Consider the following 26,660-nt stretch of genomic DNA (forward strand, 5'->3'; position numbering starts at 1 on the left):
AGAGAAAAAAAATCTCGGGCAGCTCTTTCTGTTTCGCAGGGTGGGGGGGACGGTCTGCAGGGAGGGTACACAGTGTACGGTACACTGTACAGAAAGGGGGGAGAGGGAGGGGGGGGATTTCTGTTGCAATGTGGCGTCCTGGTTTTGTTTTTGGGGCGGCCGTGGCAGTAAGAAACAGAGTGGGGAACACTGGAGGCCCAGATTGGGGGGAAACCCGGCTTACGATTGGCTGGATCCTGTCACGTGACTCACGCACCCAGCCTATAGGACCAGTGACCTGTTATTCCCTTTCCAACTGGCGGCATTCCAGAAGTTTCTGCCTTCTCCGTGGAGACCCTGGGGCTATGGTTAGCCCGCTGAGACAGACTGCTGAGGCCTGCTGCTGCTGAACACCAAACGTGTTCAGAAGCTCTTTAAATGTTCCCTGTGCTGTATATAGCACGCTTGTATGTCTTAGCACGGCCTGTCTTGCAGACTATACAGAAATTCATTTTTATTTTTTCATATGTGATGTAATACTAATGTCCATAAGTCTAAGTCGGGTTCTCATTATTATTTATTTTCAGTGTAAAAAAACAAAAACAAAAAAAAACTAAACAAAAAAAATGCATTACAACCAAAACAAACGTTTAAATTATTTCCTGTGTGGCGTGTGTGCTGTGGATAGAATATTTTGTAGTTAAGCGCAGATTTGGCTATTCGGTGTGATTTCTGCTCGAACGGCATAATTACTCTTAAGGCGTTTAATGGTGTTCAGACTGTCACTGAACACAACCGTGTTTTCCCCGCTGGCCACCACATTTATCTGCCACTAAAAAAAGGTCAACGTGTAGTGGTCTGTGCGACCTGACCAATGGCTCACCTTTTTATAACCGTCACTACTGGCTGGAAAGCTATGAAGTCATCTGTAATATCTCTTCACGTTCCTTAGATTTTGGTTTGTGTTTTAACATCAAACGCACTTCTGTGTGGGAGTGTTTTCCAGGTGCTGTTGTTCACGTGGCTGTGTCGACCACACTGTCAGCGGTCAGGTGATAAAATTTAATCCAGGTCAGGTACACTCAACCCTGTAGTTCTGGAGTGCCAGATTATTTGGGGAAAATCTGAAAACATAAGTTAACCGGCTCAGTTATTTCACTGAAAAGAATACTTCTGCTGTGCTTTAAGTTCTCAGTATCTCACCGTTGAGGTTGCTTACCATTGGTATTGATATTTTGGTGCTAATCCTGCCATGGTCCCACCTGCCTCTTAACACTGTGTTCTGAATTGACAGTCTGACTTTTAGCAAAAAATTGTGTACATTGATTTCCTGCAACAACAAAAAAAAAAGGCAAAATATTGAGTCCTTTTCAAATGTCTGAAGTCAGGCTACATCTTGGTGGCTTTGTAATCGCGATCTGTACCAGGATTCGGGCTCAGATTTATTTGGTCCTTCTTGAGGTTGTCCTCTTCCTCGTCCCCGGCCGGAAACATGCTGTCCAGCTGGTCGCCGTCGACGTAGGTGTAGAACTGGGCCATTATGGAGAAGATGATGCTGACCGCCACCAGGAGGCTGGCGAAGAGCAGGAACTCCACCCACTGCAAACGCAAAACGCTCGCGTCACCTGAGTCTTACTGCTGGGTCCCCAAAACGCTCGCATCACCTGAGTCTTACTGCAGGGTCCCCAAAACGCTCGCATCACCTGAGTCTTACTGCTGGGTCCCCAAAACGCTCACGTCACCCGAGTCTTACTGCTGGGTCCCCAAAGCGCTCACGTCACCTGAGTCTTACTGCTGGGTCCCAAACCCACAAGCTATGCGGGTCCACCGCGTCACCTGAGTCTTACTGCTGGGTCCCCAAAACGCTCGCGTCACCTGAGTCTTACTGCTGGGTCCCCAAAACGCTCACGTCACCCGAGTCTTACTGCTGGGTCCCCAAAACGCTCACGTCACCTGAGTCTTACTGCTGGGTCCCCAAAACGCTCACGTCACCTGAGTCTTACTGCTGGGTCCCCAAACACTCCGTCACCTGAGTCTTACTGCTGGGCCCCAAAGCACTCACGTCACCTGAGTCTTACTGCTGTCCCCAAACGCTGATGTCACCTGAGTCTTACTCGGTCCCCACTCACCACTGGAGTCTTCTTGTCCAAAAGCTTAGCCATGATCTACCTGTCCCCAACGCCCAAACCTGGTCTTTGGTCCAAAACGATCCGTCACCTGAGTCTTACTGGCCCCAACGATCACGTCACCTGAGTCTACTGCTGGCCCCAACGCTCCGCCACCCGAGTCATGCTGGGTCCAACGCCGTATCCCGAGTCTCACGGAACTCCCCATCAGTCCACTGGACCGGTCCTTAAAGAGCTATCAGCGAAACTGGTTTGCAGATGCCTCTGCATCAGGACGAGAACGTTCTAGCCCCCGCCACGATCGCCGGAGCAGGCCGCAGCAAGCTAGACAGACTCAGCGGCTCACAGGAGAGGGCGCAATGGCCACGGCGCGGTGATGATGTCAGCAAGACAAGATTAACAAGGCTGTGGCGCAGGTTTATGATGTCATCAAGACAAGATTAACGAGGCTGTGGTGCTGGGTGATGATGTCAGCAGACAAAGATTAAAGGCCTGTGGTGCAGATTAATGATGTCAGTGAGACAGAATTACAAGGCTGTGGTGCGGGTGATGATGTTCAGCAGAAGATACGAGGTGGCGCTGGGATGAGTCAGCGTGAAGAAGATTACGGGGTCACGGGATGATGCAGCAGAGATGCGCCGCTGAGTGGAGAACCAGCCTGATGGGAAAACCTCTCCGGCAGTTATCAGGGTGTACTGCGGGATCTGCCAGGCGATGTGCACGTTGTTCGCCCGCACGTCCTCCATTTTGTGAGGCACGACTCGCCCCTCCGAACCCTGAAAACAACACTCGGGTTTCATTCCTTGCCACCTTTTGTTTTTGGTTTCCATGGAAATGCAGGGCATTCTGTTGGAGGTGGAAAATCCAGGTGCAGAAAGTAAGAATTCCAACCCAGTATTTTTTTTTTTCCGCCCAATCATCTGGATTTGCTCATTAGCACAGGTGGTAGAACTAATGTAATCAGTGAAATCGGCTGGCTGAGCTTGTGGGTGGAAGAAACACACGGCAGGACTTTTACTTTCTGACCCCTGGACTTTCCACCTCAGCATTCCATAAAGAAGGGGTGTCCAATCTTATCCGAAAAGGGCCGGTGTGGGTGCAGGTTTTTGTACTAGCCCAGCACTACGACACCTGATTCTATTTATCAAAGGTCCTGACTGAAGACCATGATTGGTTAATTAGTTGAATCAGGCGTTGTGCTGGGCTAAAACAAAAAACCTGCACCCACACCAGCCCTTTTTCGGATATGACTGGGGGCCCCAGCCATGCAGGCTCTGAGCGGGCCTCACAACAGCTGAATCATTCACGCCCTTGAGAACGATGGTGTACGAAGCGCCAAAGTCAAGCAGCCCCAGGTTCACAGCGTGTTCCTCCTGACCAGCCTTGCACATCACATCTGTGTACCTGTGTTGGGCAGAAGCAACGAGAAGTGAATATTAATGAGGGGATGAGAAAGAATTAATATGATCAGCACTTAAATAATAAACAATAGCTAGAGAACCAGGGCTGAAGAGACTAGGTCCAAGCGTCAGTGCCTTTCCACTCTTCAATCCTCATTTACATTTTCATTTTGAGTTATAAAACTGGTTAAAAAAGTTAATTTAACAGCAAGGTAAGGCAAAGTGGTTAAATTAGTTGTGAAATATAATAAGTCATACTCACTCCCCTCTCGCCACAACCTCATGGGGCGTGACCCCGTGACCTTTCGGGGCATAGAAGTCCTGGTCCCCCACGGTTAGGTTCAGGTGCTCCTGGTAGGCATTGACGAACCTGGCAGACATAACCAATCAAACCCGGTCAGTTTCTGACACAGCCACGGCACCGCTGACAAATACAGACGGGGAAAAAACGCAAGCCTTGATTTCTCATGAAGCTAAATGGCTTCTGAAAGTTATAATAGAGAGAAAGTGGTCATAACACAAAGTCCCTTATATAATATATATAATATATATAATAGCTCACCTTTTTCACAGTATGGCAGTTATGTCAGTTCAGTTTGGCAGTTATGTCAGTTAAGTTTGGCAGTTATGTCAAGCCCACGTAGTCAGTTATTTACCTCAGGTACGCATCACCGTGTTCAGACTTGATGATCTGATCTTCTACCTAAAATCAGCAGGAAGGAAGAAGCGTGAGATCAGAGTAAGGTGAGCAGTAAGACACGCGGAACCCTGCAGCAAATTTATCCTGTCGTTTTATCTCATAATGGTATCGTGTTATTCCTCCATTGCCTCTGCTCCTGCTTTCTTTTCCCTTCATTTATTCTCCCATTTCTTCATCTTCCAGGCCCGTTTGCACTTTTAATTGCTTATCCGTGTCATCCGCGCATCAGTGTTTTGTTTCACGGGCTGCCATTTTGGCCAGGCCTCTCTCGAAAAAGAGCTCTTCGATCTCGAGAAATAAACCTGGTGAAAGAAAGGTTCGACTTTTTTTTTCTCCAGTTTTGACATCTTCACCAGAGTCCATCCGGTGAGCCTCTGTGCACAAACAGCACTGATGGAGGACAGAGGAGATCCACTGACCACATGATGGCGGAGTCGTCACATTGTGATTCTCGTACTCTTTTGCAGATAGAAGCTCACGATGGCTCACTCCCCTATAGCAGGGATTCTTAAACCCAATTCCAGACCCCCCCCCCCCCCCAGACAGCCAATGTTTGTTCCAGACAGCCAAACTTTTGTTCAACCGATATTGTTGAAAACAAGCGATTAAGTTCTTCCAGTCTTAAAACTTACCGAAAAACAAGTTAAAACCCTGCAGTTTCACCTCCTATTTGTGTAATTTAATCACTTAAAAAGTTTAATGCATTAATTACAAAAAAAACCATTTACAATTCAGGGGTTGCAGTTGTGTCCGGACCCCCTGTGACCAACACTGGGGGGGGGGTCCTGCAGCACGAAAATAAGACATGGAAATAATTGCGAAATAAATCAAACCACAGACAATCTGTGCTTCCTCCCCAGAAGCAGGGTGTGTTTTTCCCCACTCACCAGTCGGCACTGCAGCCCCGCGGCTTCCCGGTACAGAATGAGGCTGTACGCGGTCTGCTCTGTGAGGACCAGCGCGCACGGCGTGCTGCTCCCAGCAATCTCCACGGTTACCGTCAGGCTCTGGTTCACCCCATTCAGCTCCAGCCTCTGATACTCCTGTGTGGCCTACCAGCACAGCAGAGGATTCATGATGACGGTGATGATAATGATAATTTTATATGGCACCCTTAATATAACTGCTATGGTCCAAAATGCATACAGTAGATTGTTGGGTTCATTAATATTATTATTATTAGTAGTAGAAGTAGTAGTGGCAGCAGTAGCAGAAGTAGTATTACATTATATTCTAGTTAAGTTTGCAATCTGTATCACATGCTAAAAATGTATTACTTTTATTTTATATATTTATTTTTAAAATATATTTATAATATAATACAATTATTTTTCAGAGTAGTTAGTTAGGCAAAACCTTGTCTGAGCAAAGCAAACAGTAAAGACTTGGTCAGACTGAAGCCTGTGATGATAAAAAAGTGAAAAGCTATGAAGTAACTATAAACTATTAAAATGACCTCGTATGATCAGAACTGCTATCATTGGGATCAGACAAACATTTTGTAGTACATGATCCCTGTGCTAGATCACGTCTAACCAATTACAATACAATAAGAGAAAAAGGAAGTGAAAACATTTCAGTTCAATGAGGAAGGAGTCTGATAGCAGTAAGACATTGTTATCGTGCTGCAAGTGTAAAAAAAAAAAATAATAATTCTAGTTGTGACATCAAACACAGCAATCAAGACTTCACATAAAAATATAAAAGATGCAGATACGCGAAGGTATAAAGATGTAAAATGCTGTTGTTTGTGTTCCTGCTCACCTCATAGGGCCTGATGGGGAGTGGGAAGGGGACACTTCCTGGTACGGTCACCTGGACGTCGGTGGCAGCGAGGTTGAGCACCTTCAGCAAGCTCTGCCCGGCCAGCGGGGGGTCCACCACCGTGTTCTGGGGGGGGCGCAGGAATCAGAGTCGGTCTGTCCGCTGTCCCGAGCACAGGTCCTTTTATTTCAGAGGATTTGGTGCAGTCTTTTCATTTACACAGCTGTATTTTTGCGTTTGCTAAACTTTTCTCAAAGCTATAATCATACATATATATATAGATTCAGGACCTGTCTCAAATCATATATAAAATCATATATACTGAAACAGCTCTGAAAAGTGAACAGTGCTGCCAGAGAGTAGAAAACAGGGACCCCCAAGTCCCCGCACAATAACATAAAAAAGTAGGGGGCAGGGATTCCCCCAATCTGGCAACGCTGAAAGTGAACGATGGCTACAGGAAGAGGAAGTAGGACCGCCGAGTCGGGTTCTTACCGTCACGCCCATTTCCACCACCGTGGCCGCGACGAACGCCAAGGCCGCCAAGATCATCCCGCTCGCCATCTTCCTCAGGGGTCTGAGCGGGGCGGAGACACAGAGGGCGTCTCACACAGGACACGGGACACACTGTTTTAGGGAAGCTGTGAGCGCCCCCGGACCACCCCACACCGTGGAGTTACCGGGCCTCGTTCACAAAACCTTAAATCTGAAATTATTCTTACTTTTGCTATTAAAAATGTTCCTACGAAAAAAACAATTTGAGATTCATGACACAAATGCAGACCTTTGTTTTTGTGCTTATCTCAGGTGTATGAGATGGTGAATGCAGATAAGAAAAAAATGATGAATGCCAAAATATTCTTGGAAACATTCTTACACACAGTTTACGATCAAATGTGATGCGACACAGACTCACGTGAGCTTGATCCCGCACAGCCTAACCAGAGGGTACACCCCAATGTCGAAAATCGGAATGAAAACCAGGATTAGCAGCGCGTTCAGCATCTGGGACGGCCAGGAGGCACAGGAGACAAAAAAATAAAAATGAAAAACACATCTTCTTCAGATTGCACAACGGACAATAATCCATAAACCATAAAAAGTTACAACTCGCATAAAACATGCGGCCCAACATTCTTGCTCAACATTTCGAGAAACCGATAACAGCCTGGGTTATGTCCATCATAAAATAGTTATATAAGTTTAGGCTCTCTCAGGGTCAGGTGATCGCACAAAATTACGAGCCATTTTGTATACAAGGTCTGTGATAATCCTCAACTCCAGGGAAGAGAGAATATATTCCCAGGAAAGCAACGAGAGTGTGTGAGGGCAAGAGGGACGATCCGTTTCTTGGTTTTTATGCCAAGTTTGGCTCTACATAATTTCATAAAGTCAGTCAGTTTACGCAAGCTAACGAGCTAGCTCATTTAGCCAGGCTGTTTAGAACACAAACCTGCACACACATTACCGTTCACCACCGTGCCTGGGCCTACTGCACAAGATGGAAGTGTACGAAGGCCAGTACCTGCATTTGATCAGGCTTCAGAATAAAACCACCCTGCAATGAAGAATTAGACATCTTAACTTCATAATCTTTTCCAGCATTTACATACAGCAGATGTACAACAGAGAAAATGTATTAACAGCCTGTGTAATAAAAAAATTTTTTTTTTTCCCACAAAAAGGTTCACAAAAAGCAAAATAGAAGATTTTTTTTCCTTTCAGTTTAATTCTTATTTTCTCTGGCAGATCACAGGCCAGTACAGGAGAATTTCAATTTGCTGCATGAAAGGAAAAAAATCACTACTGGTTCAGCCTGAAGGGCTGTATATTTATATAATGAGGAACTTCTTGCATGTAAAAACACAGCATTACTAAAAAATGGCTGTAGTGCACATTGTGCAGTGAGATAAGGCTGCAGTTCTCTTTATGTTCCGTACAGACACATTTACATAAACAGTATGCATGATTGCTCCCAGCTATTGCTCTCATACAACAGCACAGAACTACAGCCCCATGAATAATTCTTTCAATACTGAACCCGCTAAATTTGTGAAATGGCAAGAACAAAAGTGGGAGTGGAAAACTCTCAGTGTCAACCATAGTTGGCATCAGTAATCAAACACTCACAAGTTTCCCTGATCAACCAATCATGCGTTTCCCTAATCAACCAATCACGTACATACAACAGCTTCTCTCATACCCATCCAATCACATGCGCACATCACTAATGGAGCACCTTTTTAAACCAACAGTCAGTTCTCTCAGTGCTGCTGCTTGCCTGTGCTGCTTTGCGTGCTTCACTGCGACTGCACAGAACTGCACTCACCCTCCACCACCCCAGCACCACCTATCGTCCGGATCTGCTTCTATGTAAGTGGGGGGGTGGGGGGCTCTGGTGTACTTAAATATTCTTTCAAATATTTCATCTAAATATGTGAGTTGTCCTGACTTAAATAATAATAAAATACTTACAAAGTCCATGTTCATCCTGGTTGCCTGGAGGGTCCAACGGGATCCCTTGCATTTGGAATAAAAGGCATATTATAATCACGCCACCCTTACGTGCAGAATGCACACATGCATCTTCAGCTCGGCTCATAAAACAAACTCTGCAGACGGTCTCCAGAACCACACCAGAGCAAGGACAGTCTAATCTGCCCACACTATTTACAACAAAATGGAAAGCTGGTCGTTATGATGTGGTTTTCCTCAGTGGGGAAACTCCTATTACAGAATCTCACTGGCAGGAGAAGACGATTGGTTGGTGGTGCAGGGTCATGTGACAGGGCCAAACGATCGCCTGGTCCTTACCTGCTGGTCGAACAGGGCCCAGAACATGGGGAGCGGGATGTACAGGACCAGGACCCTCAGAACCATCTGGATCTCGTGTATCAGGCGTTTCTGTGAGGACACACACACACAAGACCCAGCGGTCAGCCCTGCCTCGCTATCACCTTGGTAACGATCACCATGTCAACGCTCATCACAGCTTCTGTTCATGTATTTTTGGAGACAGGTTTTGTAGATTTTTTTTGTAGAATTTCACTCTTGCTGACATACAGAACTGACAGTCTGGGTCGAACTGTAATTTTCTTGGCGGTGCAATGTTTTTTTTCTGGTGGAATTCAATCCATTTTCTCGGCCAGGTTACGACCACTTTCAGCCGCTTTTGAACATGTCGCTCCAGAACGATGGTCACACACATGGTCGCGATTTGCGACTCTTCTGCTGCGCTACTTTTGCTGCTGTCTGAAATACTGCTCGCTTCTAACAATCACCCCCGCTCTCTCACAGCAAAAAACCTCTCTGCACCATTTGAGGACACTTATTCTGATGTTTAAGAACTAAAATATAATTACAGATTTGTCACACATTAGGCATTTAGATGCCATCACAGCAATATCAGTTATATTTCAAATCTTGCATTTAAAGTAAACAGACATTTTTGGATGATTAAATGATTCTTTGGTTGAGAGTGGCCACTTGTTTTAATACTCCATTAATACTGGCTATATTTTCATAGTAATAATGAAATTTGTCAAATAGTTGACATAGATGTGTCTATATCTGTGAGTTGTCCGTGGTGCCAGTGTTTGTTAAATGAATCATGTCTCTTTGCAAGTGGATCACTTCTTTTTAAAAAACAGGTGATTTTATCTGTCTTTTATCAGTAGTCTAGCACACAAAACTGTGTACACACAAAATCAAACCATCCTGTGTGTTGGAATCAGAAGCAGGACAAGTTCCAGAAGGATACAATGGCCTACTGTCTTTAGAGGGTTTTTTTTTTTTTTTTTAAGTTTACAGGTTTTATCTCAGGCGCAAATGCTTTTGAACACAGGCATGATATAAAAATGAAGGGAAACTTGATGGAATTAAATCTCAAAACCAGAAGACAGTGTATGAGAATCCTTTTTGCACTGCAGGCATTTAGCAGACACATGTATACAGCTGGATATATACTGAAGCAATGCAGGTTAAGTACCTTGCTCAAGCATACACAATGACGGTGTCCTACCAGGGAATCAAACCTGTGACCTTCAGACTACAATGCCCAATGTATTCACTACAGGCGGGCATTGCTGCAGCCTCTGCTATCAATTTGGGAGAGTTCAGATAAGCATGTGGTCCCGTCTGAACCACCAAACCACTGCTTCTGTCCACACCACTTTCAAACCAAACACTGAGCTCCCACAGACATGAGTGGGAGGAATACATTTCATGTGTTGCTGAAGCAAGAAAACTGCAGGTTCCTGAATAACCAGCAGGGGTCGCTTGTGAGCGATGAGCCACTCCAGCAGAGTAAATGTCTCCCTCTCTGGGTGAGGCTGTTGTCATGTGTCACCCTGTGGAGCTACAGGCTACATTTAAAAAAAAATGAATTTACCGAGTACTTGTCGTCTGCCCAGTCCAGCCAGTGCGCCCTCTTGTGGCTCTTCTTGCGATTCCTCCAGCGGTTCTTAATGGCATACTGTGAAGAGAAGAACGAGCTGCACTTCCAGAACTTTCCAGACGGGAAAATGAATGTCATGCAGGAGCGGATATTCAGAAGGGGTGGGGGGGGGGGGGGGGGCAGGGTGATGGAGGGTAGTCGACTCACCCCAATGCACTGGCACACTTTCAGCAGAATATTCCCCTCAGGTGGATTTTTCTTGTACAGCCCACTGCCAGCAATGAACACGACTGCACAAGAGGGGAAAAGACCCATTAAAATTATTTTAATGTTTGAAGAAAATCTGCAAAAAGGGACTCTTAAGCGCTCGCCAAATCAAACAGAGGGGCTGATGTCGTTTCGGGTCCGGGTCCCCCCACCCCCCCATTGTACCCAGGGTGCACTGGGACCCCGTCAGCACGGTGCGACCCTGTGAAGTTTCGCTTGGCCGCGCTCCAGAAGCGACGGGCCCGCTGGCGGTTAATCCCGCTGGAATTCGCGGCTCCCCGACTCCGCCGAGCCGAAGCAGGCCTCGTCTAAACAAACCGCCGTTTTTTTTCTTTTTTCTTTTCTTTTTTTTTTTTTTTGTTGTTGACCCGAGGCGCTGCGCGAGTTTGCGCTTCCCCACAGAAGCCAGGCGAAACGACGGCGGCTCCCACACGCGACGCGACCGTGCGCCAAAGGTTTCCGCTAAAGGAACGTTGCTCGGCGACGTGCGCCGGAATCTGTTGTCGCGGCGATTTGGAATGTAAGGAAATGTAAATTCCGCGATTCGAAAGTCCGCCGCTCGATAGCACCACTTCATTATTTGTGCGGTGTATTACTCTTTTACAGGGTAACAGCTATTTATAGCCAAATTACAGTTTATCCATTTATGCAGTAAGACATTTTACTGATGAAATTCTGGTTAATTACCACACCCCACAGCAATCCTTATGAAAGAGAATGTGCTACAATGTAATGAAATGAAATATAAATGAAATATATTATCATAGTCATAAAAGATAACGCTTCACAATATGGACAAATGTGCAAATTATTGCGTTTTTCAGATAATGAAGTATGCTTTTTAAAATTACACGGCTGTTAAACTATATTAATCCTTATTAATTCCAGAAATTACGCATATTTACAATATATTACACTTATTGCATTTCCTTGAGGGCATCCACCATCAGAGGCAGAACTTCCCGCTTCATTTCCATATCCCAACCTCCACATCTTTTATCAGGTTTAACTGGAAATCAAAAGCAACAGCAGGGGTGGCAGCTATAAAATGCGTACGGGGGCAGGGGGGTGGGGGTTAGGATGGGGGGGGTCACTCACCCAGGGCGATGATCATCAGCAATGCAGGCACTCCAAACGCAAGGGCATAGCAGTCACCCCCAAAACACTGTACATCACCTGGAGAAAACACACACAGGCACGCATGCACACACACACATACACATGCATGCACATGCGCACACACACGCGCACAAACAAACATACACACGCGTGCACACGCACAAACACACGCACGCACACACACACGTCAAACTGTGTCTAAGGGGCACTGGCATGACAAATCAAATCGTGCTTATTTGAACAGTGCACAGAACATTCACCGCCAAAGGCAGGAGTTATTAACAAGATGAAAGAAATGCATCGTGCGCCGATGAACTCTACAGATCATTAATATCCAAAGTCGTCGTGTCACTGCGATCGATCCAGTCTGGTTACTGATCGCCCGAACACAGCGCACGAGCTCTGAAGGCGCGGTCCGTTAAACGCGAAGCAAACGGACCTCGTAGTATCGGCGTGATGACCGTGGACAGGACACTCCCAGCGTTGATCGACATGTAGAAAATAGAGAAGAACTTCGTCCTTTCCTCGGCCTGTGAGCGAGAGAGCAGAACACTGCTTTTACTGCTGGCCAGAAGAATCAGAGATGATTGTAAACTCTTTTTTTTTTGGAGAAAATGCAGAGTAAAATCCAGTAAAGAGGGTATAAAGATTTGCCCCGATGAAAATGGGCATCGTCTGTGTGAAATTCTGGACGTTAATGCAAATGGAAACAACTATAATTCACAACTTAGCAATTTTAACTGCACTACAAACCCAACCATTATCTCATTATGAATAGTTAATTCAGTCTAGGAATGAACTGGCATTTTGACCCTACGACACCAGGACAGAACCGGCCTGTTTTTAGTCCTGACGGACAGGGGGTCACACTTAGGGTCAGACTATTACTACATAATATCCCTGGAAGTCAGCAGTTATCAGACATTCGAACGTTCATGGCCTGATGATCGTGACCGAATGACTGGCGGGACAGGGTGCCTGGCGGGACGGGGGCCCTTACGTGCTCCTCCGTGAACTGGTCCCCCCCGAATGCCGCCACGCAGGGCTTGATCCCGCCCGTCCCGAACGCAATCAGCACCAGGCCCAGGATCGAGAGAACGCTGAAACACCCGCCCCCACCAAAAAAAGCATAACAGTGAGACACACGTTTACTGCAGAGGGTAATTAATGTGACCCTCCCCAAGGAGCAAAATACCAAATATAGACGTCTGTGTGGGGGGCCGGGGGGGGGGGATCTGTTTGAGAGGAGTTTTGACATCAACAGACTAAGTTAGCTCAGGTTAGTTCCAGTTTAGCTCAGGTTTTACCTGGATATGGCCGGCTATGTTCTAGTTGGCGATAAATCTTTTCACTTTTCGACCGAATGCAGCCGGGCTTTCACCCAATGGCTCTAGATAGATAAGGTTTCTAGTCCGGTTTTATGTCAGTACATCTGTCCTATCCCATCCTCCTCACCCCCCCCACACACCCAGCCGCGCTCCAGCAGTCCCACGCTCGCTCACATGTGTGTGGTGGTGTCACCCACGTCCGGGATGGCGCCCACAGACTTCACCACGTGGCCGATGACGTAGACGATGGAGAGGTAGATGATGGTTCTGCAGGAGCCGCGGGAGAAGGACAGGTGTGTCAGGTGAGAGGCTGACCGCTGTGTGTGTGCTGTAGACCTACTGCCTACTGGCCCAGTCCGCCCTCTCAGCCACTACTGCCCTGGCCTGACTCATAGGGATGCAAATGTAACCAATAGAATGCATTTTTATACAAACATTACAAAATATTTGCTGAAGATATATTTTTAAACATACTGCAATATATTTTTCAATATGTGACAACTTATTTTTATTGAGATATAAAGGGAAAGGTGTGAGTGCCAGCAGGTATTATTCAAGCTTTCCCAGGGGCATGTTTATGCCTGGAAGCCTGTATATCAGGGGGGTCCAATCATGTCCGATAAGGGCCGGTGTGGGTGCAGGTCTTTTTGCTTTAGCCCAGCACTACTACGCCCGATTCTACTGATCAACTAACCGTGGTCTGCAATCAAGACCTCGATAAGCAGAACCAGGTGTCTTAGTGTGCATCTTAGTGTTCTGCTAAAGCGGAAACCCGCACCCACACTGACCCCTTTTTCAGATAAGACTGAGCGCCCCTGACGTACGGTCCCGCGTGCTGTGACCCCTGGCCCCTGACCCCTACCCCCCCCCCGGACGCCCACCTGAACTTCCCGAGCCAGGAGTCGGCGATGAGGGCCCCCAGGACCGGGGTGAAGTAGCAGAGGCTGGAGAAGGCGTGGTACACCGCCGTGGACAGGTCCTTGTCCCAATGCAGGTAGCGCATGAAGTACAGCGTCAGCAGAGCTGGGGGGGGGGGGGAGAAGCAGAGAGTGGGGGGGGGGGGCAGTGTAGTGTAATGGGTAAAGAGCTGGTCTTGAAACAAAAAGGTCGCAGGATCGATTCCCGGGTAGGACACTGCTGTTGTAACCCTTGAGCAAGGCACTTAACCTGCATTGCTTCAGTGTATATTCAGCTGTATGAATGGATGCAGTGTAAATGTTGTGTAAGTCTCTCTGGATAAGAGCGTCTGCTAAATGCCTGTATGCTTGTAATGTAAATAGCGGTCATACGGAGATTAAAATATGTAATGGAACAGGCAGTGGCAGCGACACAAAGGGTTCAGAACAGGCTTTAACAGCCGTCTAGTTCTCCCACTGCGGTTTGGTTTCTCCTCAAACTCAAAGAGACGGTTCGGTATGACTCTTTGCCACTAATCACTGATCGACTTCACTGCAACTGTTTGGACACCAAACAAAACCTTTCTGTCTTTTCCAGCTGCGTCTAATCACTTCTTGCCGTATATTCTCAGCAGGAACATTTCTGAAGCGGGGTAACACAGCGAAGGCTGCAACAGCCTCCTTCCAATCCCGCAAAACCCTGATCATACGCTCCTGCAAACCGCGAGCGCATCGGACCGGACCGCCAGCGCATCGGACCGCCAGCGCATCAGGACCGCCAGCGCATCAGGACCGCCAGCGCATCAGGACCGCCAGCGCATCAGGACCGCGAGCGCATCAGGACCGCGAGCACATCAGGACCGCGAGCACATCAGGACCGCGAGCACATCAGGACCGCGAGCGCATCAGGACCGCCAGCGCATCAGGACCGCCAGCGCATCAGGACCGCGAGCACATCAGGACCGCCAGCGCATCAGGACCGCCAGCGCATCAGGACCGCCAGCGCATCAGGACCGCGAGCACATCGGACCGGACCGCGAGCGCATCAGGACCGCCAGCGCATCGGACCGGACCGCCAGCGCATCAGGACCGCCAGCGCACCGGACCGCCAGCGCATCAGGACCGCCAGCGCATCAGGACCCCGAGCGCATCAGGACCGCCAGCGCATCAGGACCGCCAGCGCATCAGGACCGCCAGCGCATCGTACCGCCAGCGCATCAGGACCGCCAGCGCACCAGACCGCCAGCGCATCGGGCCGCCAGCGCATCGGACCGCGAGCGCATCAGGACCGCCAGCGCATCAGGACCGCGAGCGCATCGGACCGCCAGCGCATCAGGACCGCCAGCACATCAGGACCGCGAGTGCATCAGGACCGCGAGCCCTTGGGACAGATTACCTTTCATGCCATAGTAGGAGAAGCGCTCGCAGAACTCGTTCACCACGATGAAGGAGATGCTCAGCGGATAGTTGGTTCCACATAGCGTCTGGAAAGAAAGAAGAGAAGGGGGAAAAAAAGGATTTAAAAAAGCAGAATAGGAGCGGAAGGATTCTCTCTGGCACTTTCTGAGCACAACAGCAGACTCGGGATCGGTTTTAACTCCAGACCCTGAAGGTTTCAGGTTCGATTCCCAGGAAGGACACTGCTGTAGTACCCTAAAGCTTCAGTAATATACTCAAGCTGTGTAAATGGATCCTATGTAGAAGATGTGTAAGTCACTCCGGATAACAGTGTCTCCTGAATTGATCTAATGACTTTCAGCATCACAAGGCAAATCACATGAAATAAATACGAGAACATTACAACAGCAGGAATTTGAAGCTTGTGATGAAACAGCACTCCTTGTGTGTCACAATCAGATGCTTGAATGAAAATAAAAAATAAAATCTCTCACATCTCTGCCAGTTGACAGTGTACAATCTCAAAAATAGTTGCGGTTAACATTGCTCAACTTTTGCCGTTACTTTGGCCAAGAAGGTTTCTTCCAAGCCCACAATGCATTGCAAGAGGCTTAACGCCTCCAGTGGTCACTCCACTGTAGCGGCTGTGGAGACTGATCCTGTTTTGGTAAATAAGAGGAGTCTGAAGTCTTACTGGGGAGCGCTTTGAAGTTTCTCCTTCCGGGTTCTCCACCACTTTACCTGTCAGGACAAAACATGACATTTTTGTAAGTGTTCAAAAGTCAAAAAGATGTTTTCATTCTGTAAAACTAACGATTTCAGTTTACGAGTTTGCCATATAACAAGCAAAATGTTTTGGTTGATTGCCAAGGCCTTGTGTTTTTGCGTTTTCTTTTTGTCAATGTGTGTATGTGTGTATTTTTATACCCTGTAAATCACATGTTCAGTGACAAGTTTCCAAAATAAACCACACTCACAAAACCACAAGTTGGCTAATTAATACATTGCGGTACATAAAATATCTCAATTAGAAATTGAGTTATTAATGGAGATGTAAATTGCATCTTGATTTATTTGGCTGAAAGATTGTATATAACCAAATATGACAATACAGTGTTCACACACTCATCATTCACCATATTTTAAAATATTTTTCTTGAAATCATGCAATATTTCTCACTGTCCTCAAAACTATTAGCTCGTTTAGAAGAACTAGGTCTCAAATACGGGGGAGAAAATAACTGACCCTTCATTAACTTGGTCGACTGTAACAGTCCAGCGAGAAAGTCATAATCTAGACATCTAGAAGGGTAGAGATCTAGTCAGTGAGGTGTTTTGACATAAATGGACTAGGTTAACCCCAATATAGCTCAGGATTTAGCCAGATATAGCCTGGCTATGTCATAATTGGTGAGAGAACTGTTCACTTTTGAACCAAATGCAGCCGGGTTTTCACCTGAACGCCTGGACATCATTTCATCGACTCACTGGGAGATTGACAATGAATAGATAAAAAGTGCCATTTGTGTAGAATCATTTTAAAATTAATTAATCTGTGCAACAGTTGTTTATTACACTAGGCTTCTATCCAATGAAAGGCGTTTAAATTTCTATGGTCAGATTTATATGATCTAATCCACTCAATTAATGCAATTTGTTGGAATTGCACAAACTCATTATGATCGCACACTCTTTACCCAATTAATCTGAGCATAATCACAGCTAAGCACATTATTATGCATTTCACTACATCTGTTATAAAGACAAATAGCATACTTCATTGAAATCACAGGCTACAAAACCCACTCCACCAAAATACAGCACTTCCACATTTGCATTCACACCACAAACAAATCAGTAGAATTTGCCAGATTTAATTCGCCAGGACACATTGTACACGCTACAATGTGCCCACCCTGGACACAAACTCTTTCAAACACTCCCCTCCGGCAGGAGGCTGCGGTCCATCAGGACCAAAACCTCACGACACAAGAACAGTTTTTTCCCGACTGCAGCTGGCCTCATCAACAAGGCCCGGGACCCCCTCTGATACTGTACTGTTATCCTGACCCCCACGGACACCAAACAGACAGCACCTGTACTTATAACACTTTATCCCCTTGCACTATTGTTTATTGTTTACTGTTTACCGTTTGCACTATGTTTATGTTATTTTATGTCTGTTATGTTTTTATTGCACTATGTTTATTTCATTTTATTTATCTTATTTTATGTTCACTGTTATGCACCACCTGACCAAAACAAATTCCTCGTATGTGTAAACCTACTTGGCAATAAAACCTGATTCTGATTCTGATTCTGATTCTGATTCTATACGCAATAATTTAAAATAGAACACTGCTTTAATGTGCCAGGTTCAAATAAAGCTTCGAGCTCGCCAACTGACCTAACAGCCCAGATTGAAAATGTGGTTACTGCATTGATCTGTGTTTGTTCAAGTAACCCCATCAACAGCAAGGCCAGCTTGACCGCACACTTCCTGTCTTGCGTCAGTTGGACAGGAAGTGCAGTCCTTCAGCACAATGACTGTACAGCATTGCTGCGTTTAGAGAGGGCTGCTGCTGGGCTGTTCAGAGGTCACCCACCCTCCTCAGCACTCATCTGAGATGATGGATGTCATTGCACTGGCGGACTGGGCCAGTAGGTGATTAGGGTTGCCAGACGTCCGGTTTTCCACCGAAAAGTCCGTTTTTTTTTTTTTTTTCAAATTATTTCTGCAGGTCTGGTTTGTGGTCCCAACTGGACAATGTAATGTCCTGCATAAGTACAAGATGGAAGAAATTTGCCGGTAGTTTATAATGAATCTGTGTGTCAGTGACTCCCTGGTCCAGCATCGGTTCCAAGAGGGACCCCAAAGTAGTGACAGTTAGTCCAGGTACATTCTGAAGAGATGTGTCTTCAGACCACAGCGTACAATGGAATTGGGCGTTCGTTCCACCCCAGGGGAGCTAGGGTTTGGGAAGCTTTGTGGATGGGTCGGGTGAGAACCTTTCACCCGGATGGTAGGGAGGGTTAAATATGTCCCGTCGGCTGCAGTGTAGGCCAGAGTCAGGACTCTGAACCTGATCCTGGCAGCGACCGGTAGCCAGTAGAGTGACCTCAGCATGGGAGTGGCATGCGAGAACTTAGGAAGGTTGAAAACAAGCCAGGCAGCAGTGTTCTGGATAAGCTGTATCGGCTGTATGGAAGGGGAGCTGGTATGCTTACAAGAGGGGAGTTACAGTAATCAAGATGGCAGATTCCCATACCAGCTGGACAAGCAGCTGGGTGGAGTACGTGCTCAGGTATGGTTGAATCCTCCTGATGTTCTACAGGAGTAATCTGCAGGACCGTGATGTTGCAGTGATGTGCTCCTTGAAGTCCAGCTAACCATCCAAGACCACCCCCAAGGTTCTCCACAGGGTGAGAGGCAGTCACTGTGGTGGAGCTCCTGCAGTAGGGGGGTCTTGTGGGGGACGAAGAGCAGCTCAGACTTGTCATGTTTGAGCTTCAGGTGATGCCAGGCCATCCAGGTTGAGATGTCAGGCTACCAGGCAGCCTGGTTTACTCCATCTGTGATCTCCATGGTCTGGGCCTCCACATTCCCCCAGTGCTCTTCGTTCCCCCAGTGCTCTTCGTTCCCCCAGTGCTCCCCGTTCCCCCAGTGCTCCCCATTCCCCCAGTGCTCCCCATTCCCCCAGTGCTCTTCGTTCCCCCAGTGCTCCCCGTTCCCCCAGTGCCCCCCATTTCCCCAGTGCTCCCCATTTCCCCAGTGCTCCACATTCCCCCAGTGCTCTCCGTTCTCGCCGACCCCGGTCCTGTCACTGTGCTGTCCTCGAGCAACTCTAACGGCGTCCCAAGCTTTCTCTTCCCCCTGCACTGACCCCAAATTCCTCCCCTATACTCATTAACCACGGAAATGAAAGTGTTCGCACTGTCCTCCTCTGCCAGGACTTACTGCACTGTCTGCACCATTTGTTTTCCAAAAAAGTTAATTTTGGCTTATGCAGAATAAGATCGTTTGGTAGTTAGTTAGTTTTATTTGACAAAATGACAAAAGACAGAGCTTTGCATTGTGAGGGATGGCACAATATAGCTGAGACCTTATTTCCATTTTGGGCCCTGGATGGTAAGGTGGTAAGGTGTTCCCTCTGCTGCTCAGTTAGCCATGCTGTGAAATCTCTCACCGTCCCAGAACCTTTCCCAGTCGTGGTGGTGGACGCTGGAAGGATGAAATGCACCTGTTCTAACCTGCCTCTTGCTCAACCCATCCAGTCATACGTCCCATTTTAACACCAGCCGCTGACCTCAACCTTGGAGGGCGTGGCCATCGTCCATGAGAACATTCCGTCCTATTCACTGACCACATGACAACACGTAATCATCTCAGGCAACAGCTGATTGAGCCCCACCAACAACATGGACTCCCACTCTGATTTTCTTCCTAAAAATGACAAGTCCTCACAACCGACTCATTGGGATTACCAACATATAGACCTACATGCAGCACACTGGCCGCTTGTTGCTTATGGTGGTCAGTTGCTTTCTCCCCTAATAAAAATAAAGTTTACACTGTCTGATTTGATTGTCGCGTGGACTCCAATAAGGAGTACTGATGATTTTGTCGTGTAAATTTCTCATCTCTCAAATTTTCCTCCTTGCTATAAATAATGAATTACTTCCACTGTGGTCCTTACTGCATAATGCCACGCAAATTAATGAACATATTTCTGCTTCATTGTCGTTCCTATTGATCTACTTTCTTCCCTTCTGCTACAGCTTGTAAACATGAGTACTGGCCTAATTATTTTAATGATCTGGCTGAATGCCCGGAAGAGAACCGAACTCACAGTGCCAGCCACACTCTCAACAAGCATGTGCTAATATCCAACACAGTTTTTTGAGTTACTACTTTTGTGCTACTTTCAGCACATTTTGTGTCAAAGCTACTGCTTTTGTGTTGCAAATATACTATTTATTCGTTACAACGAATAAAATGGGTTGTTCTTAACTGTATGTTCAAGTGATGGTCCTGTCCCGCCTGGACTACTGCAACTCGCTGCTGGCTGGTCTGCCAGCATCCGCCATCAGACCCCTGCAGCTCATCCAGAATGCTGCAGCGCGTCTGGTCTACAACCTCCCCAGACATTCCCATGTCACCCCCCTGCTCACTGACCTCCACTGGCTGCCTGTTATGGCTCGCATCAAATTTAAGACCTTGGTGCTTGCATACCAGGCAGCTAAGGGGTCAGCACCAGGGTACATCCAGAGGATCATCAGACCCTACACACCAGCCAGACCTCTCCGTTCTGCCACCTCTGGACGCTTGGCACCTCCCCCTCTTCGCGTCTGTACTTCCCGCTCCCGTCTGCTGTCTGTCCTGGCCCCTCACTGGTGGAATGACCTCCCCGTGGCGGTCAGAACAGCAGAGAATCTGACTACCTTCAAACGCAGACTAAAGACTCATCTCTTCAGGCTGCACCTCTCCCCACCCCTCCCTAGCCTATAGTTTAGCTCAATGTACCTAGTTAGGCTAATATGATTACGTCAGTTTTTATTTGGCAGGATTGTTTTTGTCTGATTAGGCAAATGTGATTCCAGTGCTAGTTTGTACTTGGTAGGATTGTTGTTTGCTGAACAGGTTACTCTACAGGGTTGGAGTCCTGATCTATGTGGATACTTCCGGCACTACGATCTTTACTTCACTCTAGTGTGTTTCTTTTGCACCTCTGCACCTTGAACTAATGCACTTGTTGTACGTCGCTCTGGATAAGAGCGTCTGCTAAATGCCTGTAATGTAATGTAATGTAATGTATCAGGTGAGGTGAGGTGTATTAAAAAAATTACAGATTATGAGTTGTTTTCAATATCTGTTTTGAGACAGTATTAAACGAACAACTTCAGCTTGATTCTGGTTTAAAATGCCAAATACAAATTTTGGATAACGTATAGGCCTATATTTCATCTAATAAATGTCATAGGCATAACTCAACATCCCCAGCACAGTGTGGCTGCTGCACAAGTGTACCCCCGTACCCCTTCTTCACACATTCCCAAAAGATTGCATCATACCTACCGAACTTTAATGCCAAGCATGAACCCCATCCTTCAGACAACGGTGACCGGACTCAAATGAACTGTTTTCATTATAACAACACGCAAGCAAAAATAGTGACTGACGCCAATTAATCGTGGTTAAATGCAAGTGCAATGCTACACTCACGATAAAAAATGTGTCGAGCAAGTTTATTTAAAGGTATAATATCGCCCAATGATTATACAATATAATAAAAGATTGACGCAACTAAACTTTTCCAAGAACCTCACGTCGAACGAATGCAAGTTAACTCATGCATCACACACAAACACACGGGTAGGCTATTGGACATAACTGTCGGTCCATTCGCATATAGGCTTCTCAGTTTGCTACGCTCTCTGGACACGTATATAGGTATAAATCAGAAGAAATTGCAACGGGTGCGTGCATTTATGCAAGTTACGCAGTCGGAAAATTTTCGGTAAAAGGAAATACGAGTCTGACGTTAAACGTGCATGCTGCACACTTAAAACGCAAACCTACCGTTTTTCTTTCCCATCCTTTCTAGTGTCCGTTCGTTTTTGCCAAGCAAGTCTCGTATGCTTCGAAATGTTTCTGACAAGCATCCAAGTCCTGCCTCGTCCCGTCTATTTCCGCTCCACTGTAAACTCCGCTTTATAAAGTTTGTTTCCCACCCCACTAGTTAATGTTCCACTCAAAATTCAGACTTTGAATTTACTTCTTGTGGAGCAAGTCTACTTGTAACTTCTTTTTTTCTTCGAAATCAAAAGGACCTGCCAGGATAGCGGTGCAGGCAAGCTGTCGCGAAACTCAGTGCCACTTTGAGTGTTTCCACAGTGCGTCGCACACCAGATCCAAATGTACAAAAGCCCGTTTGATTACGGCGCCATTCACACGCGTTGCCTTAGATGAACCAGTAGCCTACAGAACAGATACGAAACGGTTTTGTGTTCTTCGTTATCCATTGCAGAATGTATACCATCGTCACCATTATTATCATTTTTACTAAAAAATAAAATAAATCGCGGTGATTTTTAATGATGAGAACAACAATAAGATTTCAACAATACAAAAGAACTACTGGCAGAATAATGACACACAAAATATACTATTTTTTGGTATCAGGGGCGCAGGAGAGATTTTTGAAGTGGGGGGGCACCAAACTGTGAGCAAAAGAAAGGTCTCAACTTTTAAGCTTATACAACTACCCCGTCAACTGCGCCCGTTCGGTATCCACTAGGCTACAACCTTGGCGCTGGGCCGTTGGTTTTCGGTCCAAACATAATTTCAGTTCCTTAAATGTAACAAGCTGTTAGTTTATTTTTGTATCTAATAAGTAATATGCTTTACCCTCTCAATGCCACAGCTATTTGTGTTATAAATAGCCTCATTAATTTTCCATATCAATTTAAAGACTTTTAATCAGATTGGGTCCCAAAAAAAATAATAATGATTTGATTCCATCTAATGTGCAGCGGCAGACCAGAGATTTAAAAGAGGACTAAAGTTTAAATCAGCCACATTCTGATGGTTTTTACTGAGGTGTGCGTTAGGAACACTTTACATCTGATCATGGTCTAGGAGTCCAGGGGCGAGGGTTGCACCTGGCAGCAGGACGAAGTTGTTCTTCGACTGGTAGCAGATGTTAACTGGCTTGGCCATAAGGACGTTACGTCAATCACCCTGACCATTCAGACGAGGACGTTGCGTCAAGTTAACCACCCTACCATTCAGGCGAGGACGTGGCGTCAAGTTAACCACCCTACCATTCAGACGAGGACGTTGTCAGAATGGCCAGATTGGTTGACGTAACGTCCTTACCTTAACGGCCAAGCCAGTTAAGATCTTCTAGCAGTAATATAATAATATTTATGTGCACTGCTAAATCGTGCATATTCATTCAACATTACTTATTTGTGGATATTTGTAGACATCTACACTCGGAGAATATTCATGGAAAAGATCTGCAACGCGCAGATTTTAAACAAGCCCAGGTTTTGCTGAAAGATAACGTGGTAGTTTACAGAATTGAGTAACTTCTTAAGTTAAATTTTACTAAAATTGAATTTATTATTTAATCTCCCAAATACGATCCGAAGAAGGTGTGCGTTATTTGATAACTGATTAGACAGATCGCTGGCAGGTTTGTTAATCAAGGGAAATTACTCAAAACAGGTGGAGACCAATGATCCATTTAAAGGAAAGTTTTCGGCACAGTAATGTTCAGCTCGCCAGCCGCCCCTGTGCAGTTTAGCAAGTTAAATTTGATTTAACTAGTTGTTTTAGCCAACAATTATTATTGCATTGGCTACTAGTTACAGCGTAGCAGTTAACAGCATCACTCGACAAATGAAGTGTGTCCAACAAAAACAGTAAAATTAATTTTTAAAAATAACTTGCCTCTATATCGGCCGTTCTGTAGATTTTTTCGCCACTGTCTTCCTTCTGCATTCAGCAAATTGGTTATTTTCATTGTCATTTTTTTTTTAATCAATTTTTTTCGTGGTTGTCACCAGTTCGCGCACCGGTGGCCAGACGTCCCTCGCGCAGTCCGGTTTATCCAGCTCAGCGGTCCCCGATCCGTCTCAGCCTCTCACCGGACACATTTTGGTCCGCAAGTATTTGTGAAAGTAAAGTAAAGAAGTGCTGTTGGCTACGCTGCTAGTACACCCCCCCCCCCCCCCTTCCACTATCACAATCTCAATACCCCCCCCCTCTCCCCCGAAACCAATACCAACGCCGTGTCCTTCTGGGGACCTTCAAATGGGGGGGGGGGCTGGGCTGGGCTGGGCTGGGCTGGGCTGGGCTGGGCTATCTCGCTAGGGCAGCAGGAACACTGGCACTGGGCCTGATCTTAGTGTTACATTCAATTATTTATCAGAGCTATTTTGTGCATACACAATGTTTAGTCAGAGTACAGCAAGTAACAGTAGACAGTCACTAATATCTGATAATTATTGGATTTCAGTGGGTAATCATTTACATGTAGTACCATTGTGGAAGGGTTTCTTTTTTTTAAAACATAGATAACCACAGCTGCAGTGGCCAGAGGAAAAGGACAATCTCGAGCCACGGGTATAACCAGGGATGGGGTAGGGATAGAGATTTTTACACCCTAGATGTCTATGCACCACCTGCAGCTCAACCTGAGGAAGACGAACTGCTCTTTCTCCCGGCAACGGTTTCCACGCAGACTGACGCTTCAGTCCCTGGCTCCGCAGCGCCTCGCTCCTGCTCAGCCGACCCCGACGCAACTGGCCGAGCTTCCCCGGAACACATGGCGGGAACCGGCCAATCCCTTCACAGCATCTGGAGAACCCGCCTGTTCCTCGCCCAAGAGGCCGCACTCTCAGAGGAAAGGGTTCCAAAGGGTTCCAAAGGGCTCCTCCGTGTCTCCGTAGAGGAACCCTGTTCTACTTCACGGGTTCTTTGTCAGGCAAAATGGCTCAGTCTGGGAGCTTTCACACCCACCCATCAAGGGTTCCATAAAGAACTACAAAGCGCTCCTCTGCGAAGACAGGCCAATGGAGCCTATCCCAGCGTGCATTGGGCGGGAGGAAGGAATACACCCTGGACGGGTCGCCAATCTATCGCAGGGCACACACACCATTCACTCACACACTCATACCTATGGGCAATTTATGGTCTCCAATCGACCTACCTGCATGTCTTTGGACTGTGGGAGGAACCCGGAGTACCCGGAGGAAGCCCACGCAGACACGGGAAGAACATGCAAACTCCACACAGAAAGACCTCGACAGGGATTTGAACCCACGACCTTCTTGCTGTGAGGTAACTTGTAAGCACCTTGACAGGGGAACTTACATGATTGTAACTGTACCTCTACTTCTAATGGTATTTTATAGTGAAATGTATTTTTGTAAGTCGCTTTCTGACAAACTTTCTGGACACCAGTCAGAGGGAACAGGGAGTCACCATGAAACATCACAATAAAAAAAATGTGATCATTAATGTGCCAGCACGATAACTTCATATGTTCACTTCGCTTTTATCAATCCACGAGATGTGTTGCTAGATTGCCACCTGATAAAAAATGAACTTTATTGATTTCATGCTGATTTACTGTTGTTAAAGGCTTGTCCCGCTACCACAGCATTGCTTTCAGATAAGATAATTCTGAATTAGAGTATTGTGCAACAGAGGTGACCGCTGATGAGAAGAAAGATTATTTTTTGCTCGTATAAGTATCCCTAAAACCACACATGAAGTGATCATAACATCAGGCTGGAGCTCATATAAAACCACCGCTGTAGATCATTACTTTATTCTCCTGAACCCTTCAAGCAAATGCATGCTAATCAATGTTTTAGGGGGAGTAACACAAATCACCATCAGCCACTGCGGGTCCTATTACAGGGTTTTTATTTTCATGTTTTGTGAGAGAGATCACAAAACCGTCGTTCTCTCGGTGTGACAAACTGAGTCACTGTCCAACACTGATACGTGGGGTGGAGGCAGTTTCCTTGTCGAGAAAACACTAGATAAGAGCACAGACTGCTGCCTTTGTCACTTACGCTGGTCTAAGTCGTTTGCCTGGCCTCATAATTTCACCTGCAGTGACGAAGGTCAGGGTGCTTGAGGACAATCACTAGCAAGAAAAATACGCTCATGCTGTTTTCTGTTTCAACAAAAACAACTTAAATAGGATGACGGCGTAAGAGTGCTATATGTGTTATTTAAAAGTATTGTTGTGAGTGAGGTGTCCAAACATGGCATTCAGTTTGAAGTGTAAAGTGTGGCATCACCAAGGAGAGAATCGTTCTCTCACAGAGGGTCTGGTGCTGTAGTTAAGGAGCTGTGTGTGACGCTGCCAAAACGCACTTTAAATGCACCCGGGGGGGTTCTACGGACACAACAACGCGGAAGGAACATGCTGCATGTGACCCCCCGACCCCGTCAGAGGCAGATTCCTCTCGCGCATCTGGCTGTGTAACGCAATCTGGCGGCTCTCGCGCTCTCTGACCACACCCCTTCCTTCCACGGGGCTAATCCGCGATGTAAAACAGCAGGACACGTGAGGGGAATCTGCCGCTCCCGCTTGTTGTCCCTGATCAGCCCTGAATTCCAGCTTGTCTCAGCTCATCTGTGAAATCAGTTTTATATCCCAGCATTCACTGTTTGACATTCAGGGAACACGTAATAAGGTAGAAGTCATATTAATACGAGGATGACCCTTTTGGCAGTTTTACCACCCTAGATAATATATTT

At 46.5% G+C, this 26,660-nt stretch overlaps 1 protein-coding gene and 1 long non-coding RNA gene across 2 annotated transcripts; one reads left to right on the top strand and one right to left on the bottom strand.

Moving 5' to 3' along the window:
- Nucleotides 1-142: 142 nt before the first annotated feature.
- Nucleotides 143-22,311, bottom strand: slc15a2 (solute carrier family 15 member 2). Its single transcript, XM_064329851.1, has 23 exons — nucleotides 21,954-22,311; nucleotides 16,068-16,114; nucleotides 15,372-15,459; nucleotides 13,961-14,102; nucleotides 13,254-13,346; nucleotides 12,752-12,851; nucleotides 12,191-12,281; nucleotides 11,731-11,808; nucleotides 10,573-10,655; nucleotides 10,360-10,443; nucleotides 8,784-8,873; nucleotides 8,445-8,489; nucleotides 7,495-7,527; nucleotides 6,886-6,974; nucleotides 6,465-6,546; nucleotides 5,970-6,095; nucleotides 5,093-5,257; nucleotides 4,162-4,208; nucleotides 3,768-3,875; nucleotides 3,395-3,509; nucleotides 2,637-2,881; nucleotides 1,791-1,864; nucleotides 143-1,604 (listed from the first exon to the last, which is right to left on the bottom strand). The coding sequence occupies exons 1-23, from the start codon at nucleotides 21,967-21,969 to the stop codon at nucleotides 1,369-1,371; spliced, it is 2,277 nt and encodes a 758-aa protein (XP_064185921.1). The 5' UTR covers nucleotides 21,970-22,311; the 3' UTR covers nucleotides 143-1,368.
- A 1,342-nt stretch (nucleotides 22,312-23,653) lies between these two features.
- Nucleotides 23,654-25,598, top strand: LOC135252071 (uncharacterized). The gene is made up of 2 exons (XR_010329301.1): nucleotides 23,654-24,041; nucleotides 24,572-25,598. It is a non-coding gene; the product is annotated as an uncharacterized LOC135252071 (long non-coding RNA).
- The last annotated feature ends 1,062 nt before the right edge of the window (nucleotides 25,599-26,660 follow it).

This window comes from Anguilla rostrata, chromosome 3, assembly GCF_018555375.3.
Source record: "Anguilla rostrata isolate EN2019 chromosome 3, ASM1855537v3, whole genome shotgun sequence".
In the NCBI taxonomy this organism is placed as follows: domain Eukaryota; kingdom Metazoa; phylum Chordata; class Actinopteri; order Anguilliformes; family Anguillidae; genus Anguilla; species Anguilla rostrata.